Source organism: Lissotriton helveticus, chromosome 1_1, assembly GCF_964261635.1.
Source record: "Lissotriton helveticus chromosome 1_1, aLisHel1.1, whole genome shotgun sequence".
Lineage (NCBI taxonomy): Eukaryota > Metazoa > Chordata > Amphibia > Caudata > Salamandridae > Lissotriton > Lissotriton helveticus.
Genome location: NC_136057.1, coordinates 1,895,777,226 through 1,895,804,820, shown reverse-complemented (window position 1 = coordinate 1,895,804,820; position 27,595 = coordinate 1,895,777,226). Strand labels below are relative to the sequence as shown.

The 27,595-nt window shown below is 43.6% G+C and overlaps 1 protein-coding gene across 6 annotated transcripts in view; it reads left to right on the top strand.

Annotated features, from left to right (window-relative positions):
- PRG4 (proteoglycan 4) overlaps positions 1-27,595 on the top strand; it is a 415,676-nt gene that overhangs the window by 38,033 nt on the left and 350,048 nt on the right. For all 6 annotated transcript variants that reach the window (XM_078642714.1, XM_078642681.1, XM_078642696.1 and 3 more), the window contains exons 3-4: positions 19,535-19,657; positions 23,636-23,752. In XM_078642714.1, the coding sequence (XP_078498840.1) occupies positions 19,535-19,657; positions 23,636-23,752 (240 nt within the window). The remainder of the gene's footprint in view (positions 1-19,534; positions 19,658-23,635; positions 23,753-27,595) is intronic.

Sequence of the window (27,595 nt, the reverse complement as noted above, 5' to 3'; positions counted from 1 at the left end):
TTGTCTACTGCAAATATGGAAGATAAATATTTGATTTATCAAATGAGACAATGTGCAGACTTAGACGTTTAGTTGGAGCTCAGATACACTGTAAACATGTCTTGGATAATGGTATGTAAATATAAGGGTCAAACGTACGTTAATAATATTATTGTATATAAATATTGCTGCCATCGCATGTTACGAGTGCAAACCGTTATCATGATGCTATTGGTTTTATGTATTATAAAATAGAAGAATCGATCCTTTCATTAACAATTCTGTCCTTACTGATTTATTAAACACCAGTAGATTTGCTACGTTTAATTAGAGAGGAAAGCTATATGTTACATGCGCACATCTTTAAGGTTGTTAAAGTTGTGCGATAATTGTCAGAATCACTTTTTAATTCAGTGTCACGATGGAAACAAGTATAGGAAGGACCAAATATATTATCAAGCAGGGTATGTTAAAATGTGAATTAATGGAAAAATGTGCCCTATGCAGTCGCTCTAGATAGATAGTCAATGAAGAGGTTTTGGAGACACTCAAATACATTTAGGTGGAATCAATGATGCTATGGACCATGGTGGACTGAATAATGTTATGAAGCATGGTGAATGAATGATTCTAAATGGAGGATCCAAACACTATTAGGCCATCACGTGAGAAGATGTAGCCGAAGAATTCTATCGAGTTTTGATAGAATTAGCACTTTTATTGATGCAGTCAAACTACACTCCGACAACTATTGCAGGGTGTCTCTTAGTTAAACATGGTGTTCTTCTAGGTTGTTTCAAAAAATGAGGACATTTTTGCTCATAGTGAGTGGTCTAATAGCCCAGAGATGGCCTCCTTGATGGTGTTCTGGAACACCTCTGCGGCTAATGAGATGCTGAAGTTGAGCCTCTCATATTGCCTTAGTCCCACATGCTTGGAGAATGTTGTGATGTACCGGCTGGCCATTTCAAGCTCCACCCGAAGGTATCCTGCATTTAGGTCTTGTTTTGAAATAATTGGGCACCATTCAGGTCCGCCACAATGTCATCCATGGTTGGTGTGTTGTCGTGCTCCCTCCGCATGGCCTTATTCGGGAGTATCATGTCGACACACAGGCCTGAGGGCTCCAGGCTCTTTTGATTTGGTGTGACAACTAGGAGGGATACTCATGGTTAGGGTGGGTCACCATTACTAAGACCCCCTTTTGTTCTAGGTCCTGTAATTCCTGTTCCACTTACGGCCGCAGCTGGAAGGGGACCATTCAATTCTGTAATGCTGTGGGCCTTACTGAATCGTTGATGTGTAGGTGGATCTGGTTCCCTTTCGGTCTTCTGAGCCCAGTGAACAAATGGGGAAATTGTCAGCATTGCTTCAGCATGTGACTTGTGCACTTGCTTAGCAAAAACTCCAGTTCCAGGTCTGCCACTGTGTGGCAACCCAGCAGCGAGGCTGTACACTCTTCAGTGATGTGCAATGTTGCCCAGGTTGAGCGGCCTTTGCTCAAAACATTGACTTCTATTGTTCCTTCGAGGAGCAATGGTTTGATGCCTCCACAAGTGTATATTCATGCTTTGGTGGTGGATAATGTGGGGCGGGGTGTGATTCGACTTGAATTGCATTGAGTCCATAACATATATGGAGGCACCTATATCAATCAATGCAGCAATGGTAGTGCCTCCGATCTTGGCTGTGCACATGGGGGGGTGACCTCTTCCTGTTGACTTCCTTCCCAGCGAACGATATCATGAAGACATCATCTTCGTCGTCTTCCAGGTGGGTGCCTGGCCCACTGCTGCTTGGTGTATCTTCATCTTCCTGCTCGTCGAGGGAAAGCTGTTGCAGTGCAGCGGTTATCTTCGGGTACCCTGCTTTGTGCCGTTGTTTCCTACTTCAGCACACCTTGGCAAAATGGTTGAGTTTCTGCATTTTGAGCAGGTGCACCCCATGGTCCAGGAGACGTTTGGGGTCTTGTGTTCCGGTCCACAGTTGTCACATCCACCACTCGGTTGTCTTTGGATGGTGTCGACATGTTCTTCCTTTATTTTTATGCTGTTCAGGGGCCACTCATGGCCGAACATTTGCTGAGGGCTGATTTCATGTCTTCACCCTGGTATTCAATAGCTCGTGGGACTGGGCTGAGACTAGGACATCATCCAGAGAAATTCCTAGCTGCCGCAGGATGAGGCATTGGAGCACCGCTAACTTAAACTTCTGTTCCGGTGGATTGGTATTATCAGGCACGCGTAGAACATGTTGATTGATTCTGCCTCTACCTGCTGGGCCAGGCGTAGTTTGAAATGCTCATAATAAAGATTGAGCTGTGTGTTAAAGTGTCTGTTTAGGGGGGTTGCAGCGGCGTCAAAATCTGAGTCCCCACCTGTGTTTGTTAGAGTCTCAAATAGATCATAAAGTTCTGCCCCAATAAAGTGCACCAATAGTGATCTCTTGACGGCTCCGTCAGTCTCCCAGGTGGCATGAAAATAGTGTTGTAGGTATCCAATCCAATACAAGAGCGCCATCTTGGTGCCGCTGTGGCTGGGTCAGCTAGCTCGTTGAACAGGGGTAGTGGCACTACCGAGGCATGCGAGTATGGAGTGAGTGGTTAGCATGCATGATCTTGTCACTGGTCAGTCATTTTGCTACGGTTTGTTCACTGTACTTCTTGTGTGTATGCTGCTTCTTTGGTTGTGTATAGTTAATTGTTCTTCATGCCCTTTTTGGTTGGGCTCAGTGTCTTGCAGCTCTTCTCTATTACTTTGCCTTTTTCTTATTGCTATTGGTTTATTTTCCTCTCTTACTAGACTCTAACACTATGCCTCAACATTCTTTCGTAGCACTTTTCATTTCCAAATATGTTTTTTTTTCTTTTATTCAAAATTATCATTTATTATTATTATTACCTGACTGTTTTGGCTGGCTGCACACTTGCCACTGCTGCACTTCTCTACCAGCCTCTTCACAGCTTTTTGGTGGACCACAGTGCAATGCTAATGTCAGGCGCTAGGTGGTGCTGCAGCTTTGCACCGTTGTGCGTTGAAAACTGCTGTGATTTCAGACACTGCCGGGACACGGCTGAGGCAAACACGGTTGCTGATGAGAGCAGCAGCACAGCTGGGCCAGGGCAGAAGGGGAGAACTGAGGGGCATATTAGCAAGGGCGAAATTGCCGCTTTAGCTGGACTTTTTCCCGCTAAAGCGGTGATATTTTTATCGCTCTATTAGCAAGCTGTCGCTAACAGCAGTTAGTGACAGCTTATAGGCGATAGCTACAGGTTTGGGGCCCGCTTTGCATGTCAGCGATATTTATCGCTAATGACATGCAAAGTGGGCGTACCCAAACTGTTAGCGACTGAAAGCAGTCGCTAACACAGCTATCGCCTCTTAGCAAGACAGGCGAAGCGATTAAAAAAATCGCGCTAAGCGCGAATATCGCCAGAACCTAACGCCTGCTCAGACCATGACTTAACCTGTATATCCAATGGGAGGTGGATATTCAGGTTAAGCCCCCACTAGCGCTAATGCCTGAATATTGCTGGATTTCCAGCGATATTCACGCATTGAGCCGCTATCGCCGGATATTTTATCGCTTTAGAGATAAACGTTGCTAATAGCACGTTATCTCTGCGATAATATCCGGCGATAGGCGGCGATAAAAAAAAGGTATACAACCTTTACAACAAAACTTTTACAACGAACTACCATTACAACGCAACTTTTACAACGCAAACCATTACAACGCATAGCGCTGGGGGGCGCTCTAGGATAGGGAATAGGTTTAATTTACCATCCAACACCTTCCCTACTATCCACGGGGACTGGAGTTGGAATAGTAAATTAAACTATTCACTATCCAGCGCCCAAAAGCATTATGCGTTGTAATGGTATGCGTTGTAAAACTCGCGATGTAAAGGTAGGCGTTGTAAAAGTATGCGTTGTAACGTCATACATCCTAAAAAAAAATGTGCTAAGTGCATGGAGCGATAATTATCGCTATTTGTTGCTAAAATGCCCCTGATTCTCACTGGCAAGTAAGGGGCTTATTCCTCGGTGTCAGTCAACCGTCGGGGAGCACAGCAGTCTTCTTCCTCTGGCTACAGCCAGGCAGCACTCTTCTTTGCTCATTGTCTGGTGCAATCATAGGTTGTTGCGGGGCATCGAGGCTTGCTGCACATGATAGGCAGTTGTCATCCTTGTCCCTAGTATCGTGTCCACAGCCTGCTGGACACTGGTCACTGATACTGCCAGTCAGGGCAGGTCCTAGGCCTTCTGAGGCCCCGGGCGAAAGGGAAGATGTGAGGCCCCCCTAAATGAATATTGCGTCACAAGAAGTGACATCACAGAAAGTAACATCACAGTACTATTGATCTTATTTGGCATCACTGAAGCTAACTAATGTGGATATCAGTAACATGGACAAAAAGTAGAGGGGATGGAAAACAGGTGAGCAAATATCCAGATAAAAGGAAATATTGCAATCAAACAACCACACACACACACACAACCACACAAACACACAACCACACACACACACACACACACAACCACACACACCCACACATAACCACACACGCACACACACAAACACACACACACAACCACACACACACAACCACACACAAACACAACCACACACACACAACCACACACACAACCACACACACACACAACCACACACACACACACACACACAACCACGCGCACACACAACCACACACACACAACCACACACACACACAACCACACACACACACAACCCCACACACACACAACCACACACACACAACCACACACACAACCACACAACCACAACACCACAACACCACAACCACACACACAACCACACACACAACCACACACACAACCACACACACACAACCACACACAACCACACACACACACAGCCACAACCACACACACAACCACACACACAACCACACACAACCACACACACACAACCACACACGCACAACCACACACACAACCACACAAACAACCACACAAACAACCACACAAACAACCACACACACACAACCACACACACACAACCACACACACACAACCACACCAAGCATTGGCATAGCCAATAGGTCTCACCTTTGGGACCTTATAAGTGTTTAGCATGCAACAATTGATGTGGTTGCACCAAATATATTGTGCTGCATAACTAAATACTTAGAAGGTCCCAAAAGCGAGACCTATTGGCTATGCCAATGCTTGTTTTTATAACCCATAATACGCAAACCCAATCACAGTGGTGTGTTTTTACATGAAAAAATGTGAAGTCAAGAAGACAGTACTACCCTGGTCAGTTCCATGGATTCAAAGATCACTAAATGTAACTGAGACACTTCATTGTATATTTGGCCTGTGTCAATGAAATTCCAGCTCTAAAACAACACAATCATGGGAGAACATCCAGACGCATACTTATCTCCAAGGTATCAGACCTGGGACGTAAGGTGTTCGAACTATCTAGTAAAAAATAAAATATTTACATTCTATTACTATATGGTTGATGTTGAAGCACTAAAGATCAATTTGGATATTACTGAACACGTATTTGAATCACGGGAATGTTTGTCACCAAAAGATACATATAATAATGCTAAAAAGTTAGGTATTAACCTCTGGCACAGCTGAAAACTGTTGTGGGCGGGAAATGAGCACGGTAGCCAAGGATGTTAAAGCAAGCCCCAGTTCAAAATTTAAAGCGTAGAGCACTTTTTTTAAAGGTCCACTATACTTAAACGGCAAGGTGCTGTTGTGTTCTACTAGTAACTTATGAACGTGGTTTCCACGGCAACTGATTTTGCCTCACTTACTTTTTCACGTCTCTGCTTCCTGCCCAAAAGCCAGCGATGGCTACGGTGCCCACCAAAGATGATAACCATATTGTAGTCCAGGACAGGCTCAATAGAGGCATACATTGCCACCTTCACTGACTTGCCGAATGTATCACCAATATATGAATGAGTCCTGCTTAAAACTTACACTCCTGCTGCGCTTTCTGAAACAGACACCAAAGGCTACAAGGTCCAGGGAAGGGGCCCCCACACTATGACCTTGCAGCTCGATCCAGTGCTTGAATGCCTTGGGAGGGGAGCCCCCTGCCATGGGCCTTCAAACAGTAACAAGGCACTTCCCAAGACACTGCTGAGAGCTCATCAGAGTACAAAAAAAAACCAACAAAAAAACCTCAGTTGAAGGGGTCTTCAATAGTGGGCAGAAAATAAAGTGGTAGCTGTATCTAGCTTAGATGGCAACGAGAACGGTAAATATTTTTATGTTTTGTATGTAATACTGCCCCCCTGTGTCAGATCAGTATGAGTCAGATAGTGTTTCTGCATAAATAAATTAATTGCTTTTAATTTATCGAGCTAGGAAGAATGTATCGATCACTGTATGTCACAGGCATTATTATTACCAAACTTTAGCTGTATTCAATGAAGATGAGAGACACTGCCCTATCAAGATTCGAAGGCTGCTCCCTCCTCCCCTCACCCACCTCCTTTTACCTGTGTCCGGCTTGTGCTGGAACCAAAGGGGCCTTCTGTTGCCTAGATACAAAATGCATAAACAGCGCCGATAATGGCCGGTACTTAACAGAGGCGCTGCCCTGCCCCTGACATTGTGAGCCAACATAATTGCTGGCCCAGCTGTTGTGCCGTCCCCCATTCTGATTGTCCCTTCCCCCGCCCGTAATGTAATCAGGTGAGGCAGGGGGCCCTGTGGTGGGCTGTGGAAGTGTGACCTTTCACAGGGGCGCGAGGCCCCCTGAGCGCGAGGCCCTGGGCAGCTGCCCACACTGCCCATGCCTAGAGCCCATGCCTGCTGCCAGTGCGATGGGCACATAATACATCTACACGCACTAGCTATACTGATATCAGCAGTGGCCTCGAGCGACCACTCGCTCCTCTATTATATGCTCAGGTCGAGCCCAGCCCTCAGAGTGCATGCAGCAACAAAGTATAGAAAAGGCTAGGTTGCCCTCTACATGTCCTTCGCCTCATGGCCTGGCCCCTCTAGCCAAGCAGCAGGGAGTAGGGAAGAGAAAATCATGACCCGTCAAAAGATCACCGTGATACACGTAGGCAATATGACGTTGCTCACACTCCCTGCGTACTATCAACCAGCCTCTCTTGTGGTAGCAAAGAGAACAAGAGTGTTCGAGGATACGTTGGTGAAGGAGAAAAGGCGCTAGCGACAGCTGTGCATCCAGACCGTACAAAGGGCAGTTGGCAGTGATTTGAGGGGACAACCAGCACCCTCAATGCCACTGGAATTAGTTTTCTCTTATCTATTTATTTATTTGTATATCGCTCGGACATTTCCCAGGTGTGTCAGAGTGCTTTACAGTATAGTGAAGAACATTACATTAGAAATTCAGAGTAACAGGGTAGTAGGTGACAATATGTATAGCTACTCCATTTGCTCATGGCCAGAGTTACGTATTTACGAATTACATATTCATTACAGATTACATATTTAATAAAGATAAAGTGATTAAGGTTACACAAATACATATTACATATTTACAAAGTTAAAACGGAAAGGACGTTATAACTCTCGAGAGTGCCATGTAACAGTCAGGGTTATGCCAATAAACGCAGGGGCATATGCCTGGTGGGGAGCTTGGTGAGTAGTGAGCATTGAAAAATGTCTTTGGAAGAAAAGAGTTTTAAGGTCCATTTTGAAGATCTGGAAAGAGGAGCTGGTGTGAATGTTTGGAGGTAGCAGGTTCCAAATTTTAGCCACATTACCTGAGAAAGATTGCACAATAAGCCTTTCCCTTTTGAAGGTTGGGGTTTTGAGCAGCAGATTTCCAGCATTTCGTGAAGGTCTAGAGCCACCTGATATTTTGAGTTTGTTTAATAAGGATGGGAGTCTGAATGGCTTTATGGATGATATAAGCAGTCTTTTATATGGTCCTAGCTTCAATGGGAAACCAATGAAGAGTGTCAGCATAGGTATGACATGGTCCTTTCTTTTGGCCCCATAGATGAAAAGCGCAGCTGAGTGGAAGATGGATTTTATAGGAGATAAGTGGGTCTTGGAAAGGCCTGCAAGGAGAGAATTACAGTAGTCCAGTCTGGAAAGTACCAAATATTTGACAAGAGTTTTCAGGTCTTGCTCACAAATGCAACATCAGATCCCCCAGAGAAGGCAATGTTGGAAGCGTGCATTCTTGGCCATGGTGTTGATTTGAAATTGGTTTTAAGTCTTTTCTCCAGGATGACAGCTAGGGATTTGGCACTGTCAACAATAGTTGGTTTACTGGTAAGAATTTATTTTCAGATTATCCATTCATGATTGAAGATGAGGGGAAGAGTTTGAAGTAGAGATAAGAAGGAATTTGGGTTCAGAGGGCTTCAGTTTTAGGTGGTAAGGCATCATCCATTCATGAATGGAGTTGAGGGTGGTGGCGAGAAGTGAGATGTAGTGTGTAGCAGACACCTAGAGGTAGATTTGAGTATCATCTGCATAAAGGTTATAATGTATCATTGCCCCTTTTAAAAGGGCTCCTAGTGGTTCAATATAAAGATTAAATAGGGTCGGAGCAAGGATAGAGCCTGGAATGACACCTTAATTCACAGCCTTTGGAGTTGAGAGACACTTTTCAATTTTGATCATTTGAGATCTCCTGATGAGTCAAGATTCACACAACTTGAGCACTATGCCTTCAATTACCATTCTTTGTTTTAGTTTGTTAAAAGGTGAGTGATGGCTTACAGTATCAAAGGCTGTAGAGAGGTCAAGTATGATCTGGAGGCAGAAGCTGCCTGAGTCTAGGACTCAAAGGGCATCATGGATAACCTGTAGCAGTGATGTGTCGGTGCTGCAGCTTTGACTGAAGCCAGAATAAAATTCATCTAGAAGTTTCCAATCCTTGACGTGTTTTGGGAGTTACTCCGCTATCTTTCAGTGATTTTGGTGAAGAACGGAAGGCTAGTGATAGGGTGGAAGTTATAAAGGTCATTCACATCAGTGTAGGGTTTCCTTAGTAGTGGGGTCACCCAACCAGTTTTGAGGGCATCAGGAAAGGATTCTTGGCTGAGAAAGAGGTTGACTCGAATTGTCCAGAACTGGAGCATGAGGGTGTAGAGGTCTAGTGCAATGTCTTTTGGGATAGGGTCCATAGAATGTTTCATAGGCTTGGTTTTCAAGATGTTCTCGAGGAAGGTAACCTCCGTGATGATGTCAAAACTGTGTCAGAAGTCTTTGGATTTGCATACCTCATGTGAGGTTGGATGTCTTTCATGATCAAGGAGTGATGTAACTTTTGTATCAAAGAATTGTACAAATTCTTCTGCTTTCTTGGACGAGTTTTCAAATTTGGTTGTTAAAGAAGGGTTTGCTGGTCGTTTTGATTAGGTCAAAGAGTTTCTTTGGTCTGTTCTTAGCAGAGTCAAGGAGGATTCTAAAGTGATTTGATTTTTCGCTAATGATATGTTTGCAATAGAGCGATCTTGCATATCAGAGGTATGAGAGATTATTGACAGAGGGTGACTGTCTCCATTACTTCTCCAGAATTATAAGATCTTTCCTGTTGTCATGGAGGGTCTTATTAAACCATGGGGCAGAGGGTGTGGGCGTGGGCCTTTTCTTCTTGCTTTATTTTGGATCTACCTTGTCTATCAAGACAGATGACAGTGAGTAGGCAAGCCATTGGCGTCAGAGTTGGGGGTGATGAATGGAAGTACCTTTTTAGCAGTGTTGCTGAGCGTTTTGAGGTTGATGTTCTTAAATATTGAGAAACCAGTTAGTTGTTCTTTTTGGTTGGCCCATTATTACAACATGAGAGAGGTAAAGTGAGAAAGGGATGAGGAAGTAGTCAGACCAGTCTACTGGTATAGATTCATCTACTGTGAGCTGGTCATCTTTGGAAATAATAGGGTCAAGTGTGGAGCCCCAGGAGGGTGATGGTTTAGAGTTGTCATGTAAAAGATTATTTCCAGAGAGAAAGGTAGCAAGCTGATTGGCAGTGAAGACTAAAGTATCCTAGAAAGATCAGTTTATCACGTTGAGAAGATAGGTCACTTGCTTAGTCAATGAATTCCTCAGTGAAGGCAGAGCTGCCATCGGGTGGGTGGTAAATGGCTTTAACCCTGATAGGGGACTTGGATAGTTCCCTGCATTGAAGGTAGTTTCTGAACATAGCAGTGACACCTCCCCCGATTCTACCTAGCCTATCAATCCTGTTAATAGAATAGTTAAGGGGAGAAGAAGATCGAGAATGGTGTGAGAAGTGTTATTGAATTAGGTCTCATAGAAGATTAGTAGTTCAACGTTGTAGTGAGAGATGGTATCTGAGATTCCTAGCTTGTGTTTTGTTGCAGATCTGCAGTTGTGAAGCATACAACACAGCTCTGAGGTGACTGTTTTGGAGTAGGGTGAGTCATTTCAGTTTGGGAGAGATTGTGCGCTGCTCTTTTGAGGCATGAGAGAAGAGTACTCCTCAGGATTTAGCATTTGGGGTATTGTGCATTTCGCCAAGGGGAGTAAGAAGTCAAATACAGTGGACAATTTAGAGCTTAAGTGGGAGATGGTGACTTCAAGCTGGGAGACTGTGGAGTGGAGGTGGCCTACCTTGTTTTTGAGGGTGTGCATAGCTGTGAGGGGAATGTTATGATGCTTGGTAGGGGGCGGGTTCTGAGGAGAGTTTTTCTTAAAAGGCAGAGTGAAGAGGAGTGGAGGTAAGGTGATAAGGGGGTGTAAAGTTTTAGTTTCTCGGGTGCAGTACCTTCAAGATGCCCACCTTCTGGCAGCTCTGATTCTGGATGTTAATGTCAGAGAGGATCAGAGTGGCAAGATGAGGGGAAGGGTATTAGGAAGGGTACTGCAGGTAGGGAGACCTGGATTTAAGAGGTACGTGGTTAGAGATTAACTATTCACTAGTACCAATATTGGAACATATCAACCAGTTACCACATTTATAAACACAAGCGTTGTTTACCTGAAAAGATGCTAACCTCCCCTCCCCTTTTCTCAAATCAAGAAGACTTATCTTCATTCTCCATCTATCCTCTTGGACATTCTTTCTCATTGTCCACATCTCTGACCCCCATACACCCATGCACCCAAGCTTGCGTGCCACTACCCTGGGAAATTCGCCTTCAGGTACCCAGGTGGATTGGGAATGGGGAGTGTGTAGTGAGAGTGAAGTCTGTTGGCAAGTAAGAAGGGGACGGAGTGTCTGTGGGAGTGAGTAGGTGGTCAAATAGAAGAGGAATGTGTCTTTGGCTTGAATCATGACCATACCGTTGTTGTATAAGGAGATAGAAATTGATCCATTCAAGTAGGCTGAAGGGGAGACTTTTAGCTGACAGCCGTGTGGAATTCTGGAGAAGGTTGTCTCAATGAGTTGTGGAAGCTGGCAATGCAGGATGAGATGTTGTGGGTGAAGATAATGAGATCACTTTTGAGCCTCCTGTACTGGCTGCTGTGCTACTCATCAATGAAAAGGGTGTAAGGAAATTGTTCAAGGGTGTTGTTTTTTAACTTTTCTTCAGAGGCTTTAGAATGGCTGGATGAGTAAATAATTTTGTAATAGTTGGCTCCAGCTTTTACCCGCTTGGTAGACATTTTTGTAAGGTAGTGGGGAGGTGTTAGGGGTGACGATGCGGGAGGGGAGTTCGCCAAGAAGGCAGTGGTAGCGCTTAGAAATAAAAGGAAGCAAAGAAACAATATTCAGCCCCGGACAGCCTCTGAAAATGTAAGTTGATGAGTAGTCTATCTCCTGGACATTTGTTATGGAAAACGCGAGTGGCAGAGGCAGGGTGTGAAGGGAGCACCAAACGATGGAGCAAAGTGCGAGTTATGTATGTATAGTACTAGGCTGAAAATGAGCAATGGCTACCTCTGCACAATGGACGGATGCCTGCAAAATGATAGTTCCTTCACTAGAGGCACAGTTTTGGGACGTGATGCCCTCTACATCTTATCCTCATAAGTATTCCTCCCCCAATCATTCTGCAGGAACTTATATGCCTCTCAAAATCAGATTGTTTGTGTGTCCTGGAATATATACACCTTGATTGACAATGGGAGGGGCACACAAAACAGTTCTATTCACATTATAACTATTTGCCGTGAGCTGATGCAGGAGCGCCGGCTACTACTCAGACCCATTTTCAACAAAAACCAAATACGGTCGTGCAGACAAGCGGTGCTTGCAAGCCTCTATGGCCAAGACACTCAACTAAGCTGTTGTCTGGTAACGTTTTTAACTGCAGCTGACCTACGTTTTAAAAAAAGTGCACACAACCGTAACAGTGTTTTAAGCACATAATGTCAAGCTTTTTTGCACACCTAAGCCTCAAAGGAAACCATTGAAAGGCTAACTATATTACATACTTTGCACAAACCAATGGAAGTTGAGGCAGCACTATGCACTTTAAATCGGCGCCTCTCGGCCTGTTATCATTCTGCAGCCAAGACTTTAATAAGGGGGGTAATTCTATCTCACGGACTGCTACTAATATTTGCCGATCGAAATGAAGAAACAAGATTATGGATCACCAAGGCTGGGGGTGTGGATTTTCTTTGCAATCTTAATGTGTGTTTTTAACTATGGCTACTAGCCTTTTTTTTAAACTGAGGTTTTACTGTTTATAAGAGAGGGTCAATTATTGTAATGGTTTTAATTAACTGCACAATAAACTTATTACTTACTTACTTACTATTCACTGAATAGCAGGGCAGTGGCTATATGCATAATGATCCATTTATTGTGGGAATTAGCCGTTACTCAAGACCGTCCTGGGGTACCGACAGAGAGAGCGGGGCCCCCTTCCCTGAGTAAGTGACCAGGTAGAGGTGAGGGCGACACCCAATAAATATGGGTTCCCGGTAATTACTTACACCACTTTTCACGTTGGACAATACCGGTGGAGTATTTGTTATAAAATATTTTTTTCTTTCAACTTTAATCACTGTATATAATATCTTTTCACTTGTAGTAATGAGCAGCAGCTTTATTTGTTTATAGCTTGGTCCTGAGGAATGCCCCGATACTTATAAATCCACGTGAGGGCAGAAACATGTCGACCTACCACCTTGTCTGACATCTTGAAAACTTCAAGTGTCGGCATACTGCTTTTTTAATCATGACAGGGGCACTTGGAGAATAAAGTTGGGATAGAGTACCCTTAGTCATTTTTAGACACTTTTTCCTTATTTCTTTTGCGCTGCACATTTTTTCACACTATTCTGACCCTCTTCTTGTACCACCTTGAGTATGTCTTTGGGTTCCAGAATGTATTATGCGGAGCCACCAGCCATCCTATAGTCTTTCCAACGACCAAGGTCTTTCCCGATCAATCACTGAGATTGGGTGCCTTGAAAGGAGAAGGCCAGAACCAAATGATGAGACATCACGCCTTGTGAATGATGGGTCCTGGCAGAAGGGATTTCTTCTCTAGTTTTGGGAGGCTGGTGTCTTAGCGGTTGTCATATGCTGGTCCTTTTGACTCACTTTCTGATTTTTTCTTCTAGACTCGAGGTGTTCTGTGTTTATTGTATTGAATTAGCCCAGTGACCAGCTGTCCTTAAGTGTGTCACTGAAGGGCTCCTATCAGCAATACTTTCAATACCCCCAAAGCCTGCATGAAGCTGGTAACAATCTTACCAGATATGGAGGTGCATGCGGCTCATTCCCTTGCAGCTGGATCCAAGCTGAACAAACATAGTTCTGCTGAATTTTCACCTGAGGCACTTGTCAGGCCAAAGTGCTTTCCTGCTGACAGGACAGAGGCAGAGAGAGGAGGGGGGCAGGGCACCTTCCCCACTGTCCCAACCACAGTCAGGATCCTGTGCCTGGACAGAGCCGAGCAGCATGTTCTGTGTAGGTATGGCGGCCCCGGAGCAGGAGTGCAGCCAGAGGCCACCCCACGCCCACTAAGGCGAAGCCCATGGAACATTCTCTTGATGGCCACTTCCCTCTGCCAGCTATGGGCTACCCCTGAGGGAGCCCGCTGCCATTTTGAATGCATGGAGTGCCAATTTCTACAGTGAATTTCAGGATATCTGTCCGGCCCTGGGGTCCTACGTCCCACCGGTCGTTTCTTCCCTTCCTTCCTCAACCAGTGAGAGCTGTGTTGTCATCCCGGGGATTCCGCATCTGTGCCTATGCAAAGCTTGCTCAGCGGGAGCTTACAATCCGGGGTGCCATGTTACCTGCTGGTTAGAGGTGAACATTTACTCATATAATGGATAGGAAAGAGGCGCTCGGTACTTACAGGGCTATGATTACTCATTGAAGATTGTGTCCTGATCATACAGAGGGTCCCTAGTACTTGGGGTAAGCAGACTCTAGTGGGCAGCTGGTGATGTACCATACAGCTGTGGGGAGGCTCAGGGATCAGTGTGACCTCGTGTGTCCAGCCTTCAACTGCCTCTCTGCTACAGCTACAACCCCACCGTCTCCAACACTGTTGCTGGTATACAACCTTTACAACGCAACTTTTACAACGACCTACCATTACCACGCAACTTTTACAACGCAGGATCCATTACAACGCATATCATTACAACGCATGTATTTACAACGCAGGTACCTTTACAACGCATACCATTACAACGTAAGTATTGGTAAGTATATCATTTTATTAAAAATATTATAAGTTTGGGTTTTTGGGTAAAGGGGTATTTTTAGGGTTCAGGGTCAGTTTTCAGTTTTTGGATAAAGGGGTATTTTTAGGGTTCAGGGTCAGTTTTCAGTTTTTGGGTAAAGGGGTATTTTTAGGGTTCAGGGTCAGTTTTCAGTTTTTGGGTAAAGGGATATTTTTAGGGTTCAGGGTCAGTTTTCAGTTTTTGGGTAAAGGGGTATTTTTAGGGTTCAGGGTCAGTTTTCAGTTTTTGGGTAAAGGGGAATTTTTAGGGTTCAGGGTCAGTTTTCAGTTTTTGGGTAAAGGGGTATTTTTAGGGTTCAGGGTCAGTTTTCAGTTTTTGGGTAAAGGGGTATTTTTAGGGTTTAGGGTCAGTTTTCAGTTTTTGGGTAAAGGGGTATTTTTAGGATTCAGGGTCAGTTTTCAGTTTTTGGGTAAAGGGGTATTTTTAGGGTTTAGGGTCAGTTTTCAGTTTTTGGGTAAAGGGGTATTTTTAGGATTCAGGGTCAGTTTTCAGTTTTTGGGTAAAGGGGTATTTTTAGGGTTCAGGGTCAGTTTTCAGTTTTTGGGTAAAGGGGTATTTTTAGGGTTCAGGGTCAGTTTTGGGTTTTTGGGGTACAGAGATATTTTTAGGGTTCAGGGTCAGTTTTGGGTTTTTGGGTAAAGGGGTATTTTTAGGGTTTAGGGTCAGTTTTGGGTTTTTGGGTAAAGGGGTATTTTTAGGGTTCAGGGTCAGTTTTGGGTTTTTGGGGTACAGAGATATTTTTAGGGTTCAGGGTCAGTTTTGGGTTTTTGGGTAAAGGGGTATTTTTAGGGTTTAGGGTCAGTTTTGGGTTTTTGGGTAAAGGGGTATTTTTAGGGTTTAGGGTCAGTTTTGGGTTTTTGGGTAAAGGGGTATAGGGTAAAAATTAAATATAATTAAATTTAAATTACATTAAATTAAATTTATTAAATTAAATTACATTAATTAAATTAAATTAAATTAAATTAATTAAATTAAATTAAATTACATTAAATTAATTTTAATTAAATTACATTTTAAAAATATTATATACTTACCAATACTTACGTTGTAATGGTATGCGTTGTAAAGGTACCTGCGTTGTAAATACATGCGTTGTAATGGTATGCGTTGTAATGGATCATGCGTTGTAAAAAATGCGTGGTAATGGTAGGCGTGGTAAAAGTATGCGTTGTAACGTCATATATCCCTGTTGCTGCTTGCTGTGTTGTATGAATGTAGGGATATGCTTTAGGGGCCAAGGTGCTTTGAGAGAGGGGCACCACACGCAAGCACGAGCCCCCAACTGCCACACCAGCCAGCGAGTGTGGCACAAGCACCCAGCTACCTCCAAAGTCGCTCTCTGGGCTGCCCTTGTTACTGGCTCCCAGAAATCTCACATTGTGCTTGAATTCTACATTGTTGGACCACTGCCCAAAGACTGGTGCCCCTAGTCATATTAAATCTAGGAGAAACTTTAGAAAAATTACGAGCGCTTCGCTGGCTCCGTTGATGCAAAATTACAAAGCGGATCTCTCTGAAGATGTTAATCTGGACGCTTCGGAACTGTCCAAAGCCATTAGTGCAGCAGTAGACGTGCTGGCTCCCCTGTCCTCTTGCTACTCTGCGATGAAAAAACCTTCGGCACCCTGGTTCTCGGAGCCTCTTAGGCTCATGAGACAGGGCTGCAGGTAGCAAGAAAGGGTCTGGCGGAAGAGCTGGATTATGAAGGAAAGGGACAAACACAAGAATCCCCACAAGGAGTATAAGAGGGAGATCATCAGAGTGAAGCAAGAGTACTTTGCTAACCTGACTATGGCTCTTTCCTCTCCTAGGGAGCTTTTTAAAATTGTGGACACGCTCTGTACGTTACAGATGCCGGACCCTGTAGTAAGTTCCCAGGAATTCTGCGATAAAATCGCAGGATTCTTTCATTCGAAGATCGCGGACATCTACTTGGATCTTGAATCACAAAGATCCACTACTTCTCTCCCGCCCGTCCCCTCCGTGCTGCTCTCGAAGGAGGTTTTATCCACCAGCTTAATGACTCTGTCTGAGTTTCCGCCTCTAACGTATCAGGAGCTTGAACTGCTCTTAAATAAGATAAAGTCGGGGTCTCCACTTGACCCATGCCCCCTTAAAGTTCTGAAGGAGTGCAGATCTTCTTTATTGCCCTTATTGCTAGATATCATGAATAGGGCTATGAGAGATGGCATTTTTCCATCTCAATGGAAGAGTGCGGTGGTTAAGCCCCTCCTAAAGAAGCCTACTCTTGATCCCGAGGTGCTCAAGAATTATCGCCCCATCTCTTTGCTTCCAGCTCTGGCAAAGATGATGGAGACTTATCTCAATCAACATCTGGTGGTTTTTCTGGACTCCTCGGGTACCTTGGATCAATCCCAACATGGTTTCAGGAGGCACCATAGTACAGAGTCAGCTCTCACGGTTGTCCTGAATAACATCCGTATGGAGGTAGACCAAGGACATACCGTCGTCCTGGTCCTTTTGGACCTGACAGCCGCCTTCGATACCCTATCCCCTTCGGTTTTAACATCTCGCCTGAGGGAGATAGGGGTGGAAGGGACGGCTTTGAGTCGGCTGGCCTCCTTTCTGGACCAGAGAGAGCAGAGGGTCAAGTTGGGTGAGTTCCTATCTCCATCCCTACCGGTGCAATGCGGGGTTCCACAGGGGTCTGCATTAAGTCCGACCCTGTTTAACATCTATGTGACCCCTCTTGCCAGGCTTGTTAGATCTTTTGGGATGGAGGTAGTCACGTATGCGGATGACACACAGATCTTGGTGTCCCTTTCACATCTGGGTAACTTGGCGCCGTTCAGCTTTAGGAACTGCATGGAAGCAGTTTCCTTGTGGATGATTCACAATTCACTAAAGCTGAACGGTGAGAAGACTGAGATCTTGGTGTTTGGCCCTAATAAGAACATCTGGTCGCCTGATTGGTGGCCGTCCTCTCTGGGAGCCTGTCCTACGCCTACGGAGTCGGCACGGAACTTGGGAGTGCTGATCGACCCTGCTCTTTCCATGTCTCTGCAGGTTAATAGAACGGTTGCCACTTGCTGGGGTAATATTAAAATACTCCGAAAAATAAAATATTATCTGTCTCCTCAGGCGCGGAAGCAAGTGGTGGCAGCACTTGTTGTTTCGCGACTCGATTACTGTAATGCCTTATACATCGGCATGAATAAGAGTCTGTTACAGCGTCTTCAGACTGCCCACAACGCGGCCGCCAAATTTGTTCTGGACGCTCCCAGACTAGCGTCAGCAACAGCAGCCAGGAAGGCCTTACACTGGCTTCCTATTGAATCGAGGATTACCTTCAAAACCCTCTGCCTCACTTATAGTGCACTCTCTGGTAAGGGTGCTGGGGGTGTTAAGGAGTTGTTGCGACCCTACGTATCGGGTAGAGACCTACGCTCTTCTTCAAAGAACCTGCTGGTGATACCTCGCTTCCGCAGGAATAAGTGGGGTGGTAGGGCTTTATCTTCAATCGCCCCTAAATTATGGAATACTCTTCCTTGCGAAATTAAATCCCAGCCCTCCGCTCTGCTTTTTCGAAAAGCCTTAAAAACTTGGCTGTTTGCTAGGGCGTACCCGTAGTTACTGTTTATTTGCTCTTATGGTTTTGTTGTTAGGCGCCTTGATGCCTTTAGGCTTAGTCGCGCATTACAAGATTCCTTTCATTTCATTTCATTTCATGTTCACTATCAAAGGCCAACCTGCAAAATTAATGTGAACATGTGTAATGTATCTGGAGCTCTTGTAAAGCGCTCCAATAACCGTGATTCGGTTCGAGTTTGCACTATATAAAAATTGCTAAAAAAAAAGAAGAATATGGTACCTCAATCACAGCCTGAAAAGTGGACGTAGACTAATTAGGAGAAATCAATCTGTACTTGATCCATGCGCCCAGAAAGAAAAAGAAGTGATATCTCGTACATGCTACCGAATTAGAAGGCAGAAAAGAAGAGTGATAATGATGCCAATGAATGAATGGTAAGTAATGGGTGGGTTGAAAGACCATTTTTTTAGATTTTTTTTTAGATACAATCAGTTGCCAAGAGACAGCAGCGCATGCACGCGTCCTGCAAACTCAACCTACAAATTAAGCTTGTTTCTCTAGGACGATCAGAAAGCATGCACAGATATTTGCCTAGGCTAGCAAATTAAGTGAATAGCAAAACGAAGTAGGCGTGAACAGTGCAAGAGGTGTATTGAACTGATTGATTGGTCAGGACCTGGAAATTCAAAATTCTACTTCAAGATACAAGAGTGATAATGTAAAGCAGTTGACCTTTTAAGGTAACTTTTAGAATTCCTTCCAGTAGGAGTAGGGTAGGTTGACACACGGGGACTGACATGGCCCGCCTCTCTGGCGAGTTCTCTGCTCCGTTATTACAGCTGCCGCATGTACGGGCCTGATATGTGTTTTTCTTTTTTTGTTCCACATAGGATTGAAAAGTCTGTAGTATTGATGTATGGGGGACTTGTAGTAATTGCATAGGGGCATGGGAACGGTATATGTATGCCTGCTGGCACTTATCACATTTTATTTTTTTCAGCTCCCAGTGCACTATTGTAATTGCAACTAAAATGCTAAATAAAGTTTAAAAAACTGCTCGATCAACTCAGCTCACTATATTTTCAAAATGCTCCAAAGTGAGGTGATGGGGGAATGTGGCCATAGTTGCAACAAACCCTCTATTGGACCACAAAGCCCCACATTTCATTACTGGCAATACGTTTGTGGCTCTACATTTGTCTACATGTTTTGACGTAAATATTTGACAGGCTTTTCTCAAAGTAAAGTAGCCGATATGCCCATGATGTACATGTAAGCCAGTATGTTTCCCCTTGAAGCTAACACACAATTTAGTGCAATGCCTCATGGAACACTGCTTCATATTGGTTTTTTTTGTCTCTTGTACATTTAGATCCCCCAAGCTGTGCAGGAAGATGTGGAGAAAGCTACTCCAGGGAGGCTGCTTGCCAGTGTGACTACAACTGCCATGTCTTCATGGAATGCTGCCCTGACTACAGGCAAACCTGCACTTTAGGTAGGCACAGAGCTGCTGACTTTTCACTGTCCAACTGCTGCAACTCTTAGAACTTCATAGGGAGGCATGTTCCTGTAAATATTGATCAAGATGTTAGACCACATTTTGATCAGCTGGTTAGAAAAAAAGTAAAGCGAATCCGGTCATAATTAGAAATATAGGTACCTCAAGGAATGGGCATCGGAAACTTCCCGTGTGTGTTACCATTTTTATAAGATATAAAACAGCTCCATCCATTTAACACTGAGCAAGATGTTTATGGAAAATAAGGATTAAGGAGGTTCTATAAGGCAAAGGAACTTTCTGTAGGATAAAAGGTATGAATATGTCCACATAATACGTGTATCATTCACGCCAGTGATTCCCTTTTGGACCACTGTAGTTCTGCTTCTGAAGCTCAATAAAGTATTTCAACAATGAACAAGAACTGATAAAGTTGCAAATGTCTCTAAGCAATAGTATATTGGTAGAAATTGGATTGAAAAAATACAATTCAGACAAAAATACAGTGATTAAAAACGTAGTTCATTCCCTTGCTTTGTTTATTTCTGATGGCCGGGCTTGCCAGTGCAGCTGTTGCAGGACAAACATGTGAGAACCACCAGGAGTGGGGCTTTGGCTTCGCCCACATGTTGTGAGTCAGGAGTACAGGTTTTGATTGGACAGAAGTAATGTACTCAAACAAAAAAAGTCCACACAGCTGTGATAATTTTGTTTATTTGTCCAGCTGCCTGAGCATGAACATTGAGGGACAGACACATGCCAGAGTAATGCTATTAAAGTGTCTTTGATAACTAGGTAATTTATGGTGTTTTTTTCTCTGGCAGCAGCACAGATAGGAGGAAGCAGTCATTAATGTACATGGATTTCTGGTCTGGTTGACAGGGCGTTCATAAGCCAGATATATTGCCATTGCCAGTGTGTGTTTTGTTTTTTACTCTGTCAAGGAGCCCAAAACGAGGGGAGGTGAAAAAAAAGGAACATGTAGGTGTCCCTACCTTATGGAACCCATTCCTATTGGAAATGAGGTGCAATTCAAACCTGACTTCCTTCCAAAAAAAGCTAAACTCACACAGGCACAGTTCACAAAAGCCTCCGTAGTCGCAGCGGAGGCTTAACAGTCGTGGCAGAGGCTCCGCAGTCGTGGCGGAGTCTCCGTACTTGTGGCGAAATCTCTGCACTTAAGTTTTTCATCTTTGTGAATCAGGCCCACAGTGTTTTTCCTCCGTGGATCATTAGACCTCTGGCAACAGCCAGTTTGTCCAATTTGGCTCCGCCATAGAATCTTGAAAATCTGTTGGTGGGTGTGTGTAACTTTTCAAAAATATATAGTTAGGAGGATATCATGAAGTGATAGGTGAGACATCTTAGTCAGGTAAGAGCTTTCAACAGTGCTGTCCTGTGCAATAATTCTTCCAGGATCATACCATGCGTCTTTTAGGGATTGTCTCTCCTTTCAACTGTTCGCAGCTGATTCATGGCTCTTTTACTTGCTATACTTTTGTACCCTTTTTCTCCACAGTACAATTTCCTCTAGTTTTCCAGAAATACTTCCCTTGATGTCTTCTCATGCACTGAACCTAAACCCATCTAAAACTGACGCTCTCTTTTCCCCCGTGGCATCCCCTCTTTCATTCCTTCCTCATTTCACCTATCTTTGTCCTTCTTCATATCTTTCTTTTCCCCCTTTGCTCATAATAATGGAAACTTGCTCGACTTTAGTACATTTACACTATTCCCCACTTCTCATGCTTTAAAATGTATAACCCTCACAAGATTGTCTATGTTTCTTACTTTCTGAGCCACAAAAACTCAGATCCTCACTCTTCTTTTGTCTTGCCTGTTCCACCCAACTGATTCTTTTTTGCTGCATATTCTCTTTCCCCTCTAAAATCAGTCTTTAAGAACTCCCATGTGTCTTCCATTTATATTTTCCTACACTACTTGACTCTCTCCCCATGACATTTCTTCATGAGCTACCCTTCTCTTTCTATTGTCAATTCTGCTTCCTATGCATTGTCTCCATATATTTCAGCTCTAAATTCCTTCCCACTCCCTGTGCTCTGCTTTGCAGTTTAGACTGATATCCCATCCTCCTTGTTCCCCCTTTTAATATAAATATTATGCCATTCCTGTTCCTTACTGTGGATCCCCTTCCCTATATATGAACGCTTTTCCTCCTCCTTGCTCATTTCCCAAGTCTTATTGAAATCCCATATTGTTAATAAAGATGCTGACTACCCCTGTTTGTGCAACTTTATAATGTTCATTGATTTGCAGCGGATGTATGACGGTACGACGCGTACCGTCACAACGTGTGCTTTAACAACGCGTCCCTTACAAAGCAAGTCGTTACCACGACTTGCGTTGGGGGCGCGGATTGAGAATAGTATAATTTACTATTTTAACACCAGTCCCCGTGGACACTAGGGAAGGTGTTGGAATAGTAAATATACTATTCTTAATCCTCTAGCGCCCTCCAGCGCAAGTCGTGGTTACGACTTGCATTGTAATGGACGCGTTGTTAAAGCCTTGCGGAGTAAAATCTGCGTGGTAAAGGATGTTTCCCATTTGCAGCACTTTACAATGTGTGTCATTGTTCTCTGTTCACCGCCTAGCTGTCCCAGTTTTATAAAGAAATTAAAATGAAATTTCATGAATGAAATGTATTGCATGAAATTAATAAAAGTAACTCAGTCACTTCCATTTTCAATGCATGGGTGAATTTCATACAGCTCTAGCAGTAATGTGTTATTGTTCTTATTAAGGTTATAAGCTTCAACTGAGATTGAGGTCGCAAAGGTCAGTAGAAAAACCAACAGTTTCAGAGTTCATATAGCATACGCCATATTAGAGAAAACTAGTGATGAAGGACGGAAACAGGAAGAGCTCTGGTAATCCCATGTAAAGTAGGACACATGTGTGTATGATATCCCTCACAGAACTCACAAGGTAGTTCTCTAAATGAAAAACAAAATGGCTAAAGTGCCACTGCCTGAACTCTCTATGACAAAAAGGATTGAAATTGATTGATGGCCAGGCATCCCACCCCACAATCCTGTAATCTGGATATCATACTGGAGTGGGAAACTATATGAAAGGTCATTGAGAGATCCAGCTGTGAGTGTTGTATGTCAGAATATTGATAACAAAAATATGTGACTTAAATATTGTGCTTCATGGGGTGCAGAAGTTCTGTTAGCAACTCCAATGAGGTGATATTTTTCTAAATGATGGTTGGCTCTATGGGCTGATTCTCCTAAATCTGGAGCTTCAGTATTGTCCTTTCAACAATGAGGTTCTTCTAGAACACTTTTCCAACATCAGTTGTCATTGGAATTAATTTCTTACCATCAAGTGTCCGAATGATTCCTCTTACTTTATAAAGTGAGCCTTCAAAACAGTTCTTTCTACTTCAGATGACTTCAAGACTACTCTTCCAGTGTCGTTGGTTTCCATAAATGCACAATCCATTGAGGGACCTCAAGATTTCTCTACCTTTAACCAGTGCCTTTGGTTCCAACAGCAAAGGCCTTTTTGCTTTAATCACACCGATGGGCATATTTACAAGCCCCTATTGCCACCACAGCGTCACTTTTTTGGACCTTGTGGTGGCGATCGGGGCTTCGCCTTATTTGCAAGGCAATGAAAATGCCAGTACTGATTGTTCTTTTTAAAAAGGTTGTACCACGGCGCATGACAACTTATCACTGACTGCCGGAACTATTCAATAGTTTTTATTTTAAATACTTTTTCTTTTTCACTATTATCTTTTTTAAAAGAGTCAAATTTCAACAATTATGTACACAAATTACGACAACACGACCACGTTTCTTAAAGAAACGTACAAATAAACAAAAGCCCAACAATCTGGACTCGTCTCATCAATCTCATTCGCACCAATTCAATCACCCACTAACCGTTGTCATTTCTTTATCACCCATCTGCTCCAACACAATCTTCTTTGTCCTCCCATAGAAGGCTCCTGTAAAGGGCGATGCCATGAAAATTTCGAGAGAGGTCGAGACTGTGATTGTGACAACAGCTGTGAGAAGTTCGATAAGTGCTGCCCGGATTATAAGGCAAACTGCGTTGGTAAGTGCCATGGTCTAAGTCTCATGATCTATGTTTCTTTCCAGATCTCCCCAGAAGTTTAATATATTTTTCATTACCTCTTACGATTGTACAGATTATACATGGTTTGTCTCATTATATACAGTACACAGTACTACCAGCAATACATTTCCACTGTAGCCTTATGGCTTTCAAGGAGAAGACACCAAAGTAAAATTAGTTTGTGTTATCATTGGCATTTCTCTGTATCTAACATTGTATGTTTATTGATTTACCTCACTAGCAAGTCATCAATATATGCATTAAAATCCAAACTGCTGGGTGGGCTTTATGCAGAACAACGCAACAGAAAATCTATAAAGCAAACCTCCCCAGTTAAATTCGTTGACCCTAGATAATCGTTAAACACACCCTAAAACTTCTTAAATGTATACAATTGAAAAATAAAAGAGGCAGCATTTGCAAATGGATGGTAGTGTTCTGTTCCTGTGGTAATTTCTCCCCTGTTGCCCCTGCGGGTGAGTTGAATAAAAGATATTGCACAAAACTTGCACTACTGGTCTGTACATACAATTGTCTTTAATAAAGGTTGTTGATGGAGTTGGTTCACTGTTTTTTGAGGAGAGACAAGAGTGATTCATGAGATGTATTGACACTCTGCTGGGGTGGCCTACCACTGGAGGACCTGTAGTGTTCATGGCTTACCCTAGGGGAGGGCCCTTTAGGCAGGAGCGGGCGAGATAAGCACAAAGTGATAAATAGTTCCATGAAAGTAGTTATTTGCTGCTCAATTTAAAGTGCATTGGTTGATGTATTTCTTGCAAGAGCGCAGGGATAAATGCTCGCTACTGCAGTTTATTGTTAGTTTAAGCCAATGAGGATGGTCAGGCCCATCTAGATTCCCATCAATAGTACAAGTGCCCCTTCATGAGCTCCCCTGCCCCAATTCTCAGAAATATATGGCCCATGTATGTTCCCAGAAAACACACTATGTGTTGTCTCATAGTCTCCAATTCATTTTATGCCCCGGTACGTACAATGGGCAGCATAATTTTGTAGATTGTATCATTACAAGCAAGAACAGTTGTATACAAATCAGTTTCACACTTTCTATCCAGTGGGTTATCCAGACTAAACTACTCAACCATGTCCTACTGAACGACAGCACTACAAACCCCAGACCAGTTTGGGTCTAGTTGAGCCTCATCAGTGAGGTGCAGCTTGAATAATGTGGCACAGCAAACAGATTTGTGTACACATTTGCACCATGATTTAGAAGGAAGTGAAGTGCTTCAAATAGGTGCGGATTAGTGCCTTCAAACAGTCATATGATGGTACTCTTAACAATTTGCAGGATGTACATTGTTACAACGCATGCTGTTACAACGCAAGTTTTACAACGCAAGCCTTTACAACGCATTGCTTTGGGGGGTGCTGGATAGTGAATAGTTTAATTGACTATTTCAACTCCAGTCCCCGTGGATAGTAGGGAAGGTTTGGATAGTAAATTAAATCTATTCCCTATCCTAGAGCGCCCCCCAGTGCAATGCGTTGTAATGGTTTTCGTTGTAAAACCTGCGTTGTAAAAGCACTGTGTGGTAAAAGTTGCGTGGTAAAGGATGTTTCCCCAATTTGCATAATGCACATCATACACTTGTTTTTTGGTGCTCGAAGAAAGGTGTTATCATGACTTGGCATGTGCTGCTTTAGGCTGAAAATATAGCAACATTTGTTGATATATCTAAAGTAAAGAACTGAACATAACACAACGGACGTGGCAACAAACAGGTTGAGAGGTGGAGAGCCGCCGGGAGTTTGAATGCCGGGCGTGAAGATTTTTCCCCTGCCGCGAGCTCATGGTACATTACTCATTAAGAGAATGTAGGAAATTCCTCACATATAGGAGGAGAAGCACTAGAAAGTTCCAGTGCTTTTGGATACACATACGGTCGTATTCCTTTTATAATATTTTTTCCTTACTTCAGATGGCTGTGATGCCTTAGTGTGCTTCACCCATGTGACGTAATTGTAATGGTCCTGATGAATGCTGAGCCAATTTGGGCTCCTCATAGCAGAAACATGTCGACCTATTATTGTTTTCACTCTTAGGACTGGGTGGTTCAAATTAACATAATCACCAATCCGTCCGACTTTTCACCTATTTTTAATGAAGTTAGTGCTACCCCCTTAATAAAGTAATTTTGTGTGGGGAGCAGCCCATACTTCTTTTAAATCACTGACTCACTTTTTCTTAAAGAAAATAACCCAATGAAGACAAATGGCAACCAACTGTCTTGTTGGTGCCTGAGGGCTCTTATTCTTTACTCTGTGCATGCCACACGACTCTGTATGAATGGTCATAGTCTACTGAATTTTTTCCTGTAATGCTAATAACTGACTAACCTTCACTTTCTTTTAGTCACTCTTGTTGATTTATATATAAATTCCTTAAGGGGTACAAGAGTGGCCTGTGAGCCCTTTCTCTCCTGTTGATTGTATACATAACACAATAATGACACAAAACATAACATAGCACATCATGTCAAAACAGAATAAAACACAAAAGTGGTTGAGCAAGCACTGCCTTAATTTACCATCAAGTCACGAAATAACACCGGTAAAAAATGTTTAGTGAACGGGTACCTGGTAAATATTTTAATATGCTTCCTATTTTGCACCAAGCAAAACAGCAAGCAAAGCTAAACTACCCTGGAGGGTTTTACTGCAAGACTTTTCCTTAAACCTGGGGTGACACAATTCATTTTAAAGAACAGTTCAGTGGCGGCTGCCTCAGTACAGGGGTGGTAGGGTGGGGGAATGGGTTACAAAATACATAAATAAAATGTTATTTACCTTTTCTTTCACCGTTGCACCATCGCACGTCTCTCTTCTGTCCTCTTCCTCATGATCTGCAAGAAGCACCGGAAGCACTCACGATTCCGGACTCTCCCAGCCAATTACGACGCTGCAGGAGCAGCGTTGTGATTGGTCTGAGTGCCCTGTTTGGACGCTCAGGCAGTCCCTGGGAGCCTGGGCATGTCCTGCACGGGGCTGTGCAATGTTATGTTATGTTAACACGTTCTTCTATAGCGCAACAGCTACTCCACAGGGAGTGTCCCGGCGCTTTGGCGAAGAAAGCCTTCAAGGGCAGCAACACAACTCAACAGCAAGGAAAGGCGTCAAGCTTATCTGGTGAAAAGCCAGGTTTTTAAGGCCTTTCTGAAAGACAGAAGGCTGTGGGTCTGTCTAAGAGAGAGAGGAAGCTCGTTCCAAGCACGAGGAGCCAAATGATGAAAGGAGCGGCCGCCCTGTCTGACGCGTTTAATGGTCGGAACTACCATTTGAGACAAGGAGGCGGACCGTAGAGCTCTATTGGGTTTGTAAAGGACAAGACGTTTCCTGATATAACTGGGGCCAATATCATGGAGGGCTTTAAAGGTCAACGTCAAACTTTTAAACAGGACTCTCTTGGCTATAGGAAGCCAGTGCAACTCTTTAAGCAGATCAGAGGCACTTGCGCGTCTAGGAAGCCCATAGATGGCGCGGGCAGCTGAATTTTGGACTACTTGAAGTCGCCTCACAAGGTATTTAGGAAGTCCTAGATACAGGGCGTTTGCGTAGTCTAATCTAGACCCAACAAGTGCTTGAACAGTGACCCTTCTGTGATTGATGGAGATCAAGGGGAGAAATTTTCTAAGCATCCGAAGGATGCCGAAACATTTCCCCGAAAGGCAAGAAATTTGGGGCCCAAAATTTAGGTCATTATCAATAATGATTCCCAAATTCTTAGCTTTATCACTTGCCTTTGCAGGTGGAAACAAGTCTTGCGGCCACCAGCTTTTCCAGTCAGGCTCGGTAGCACAG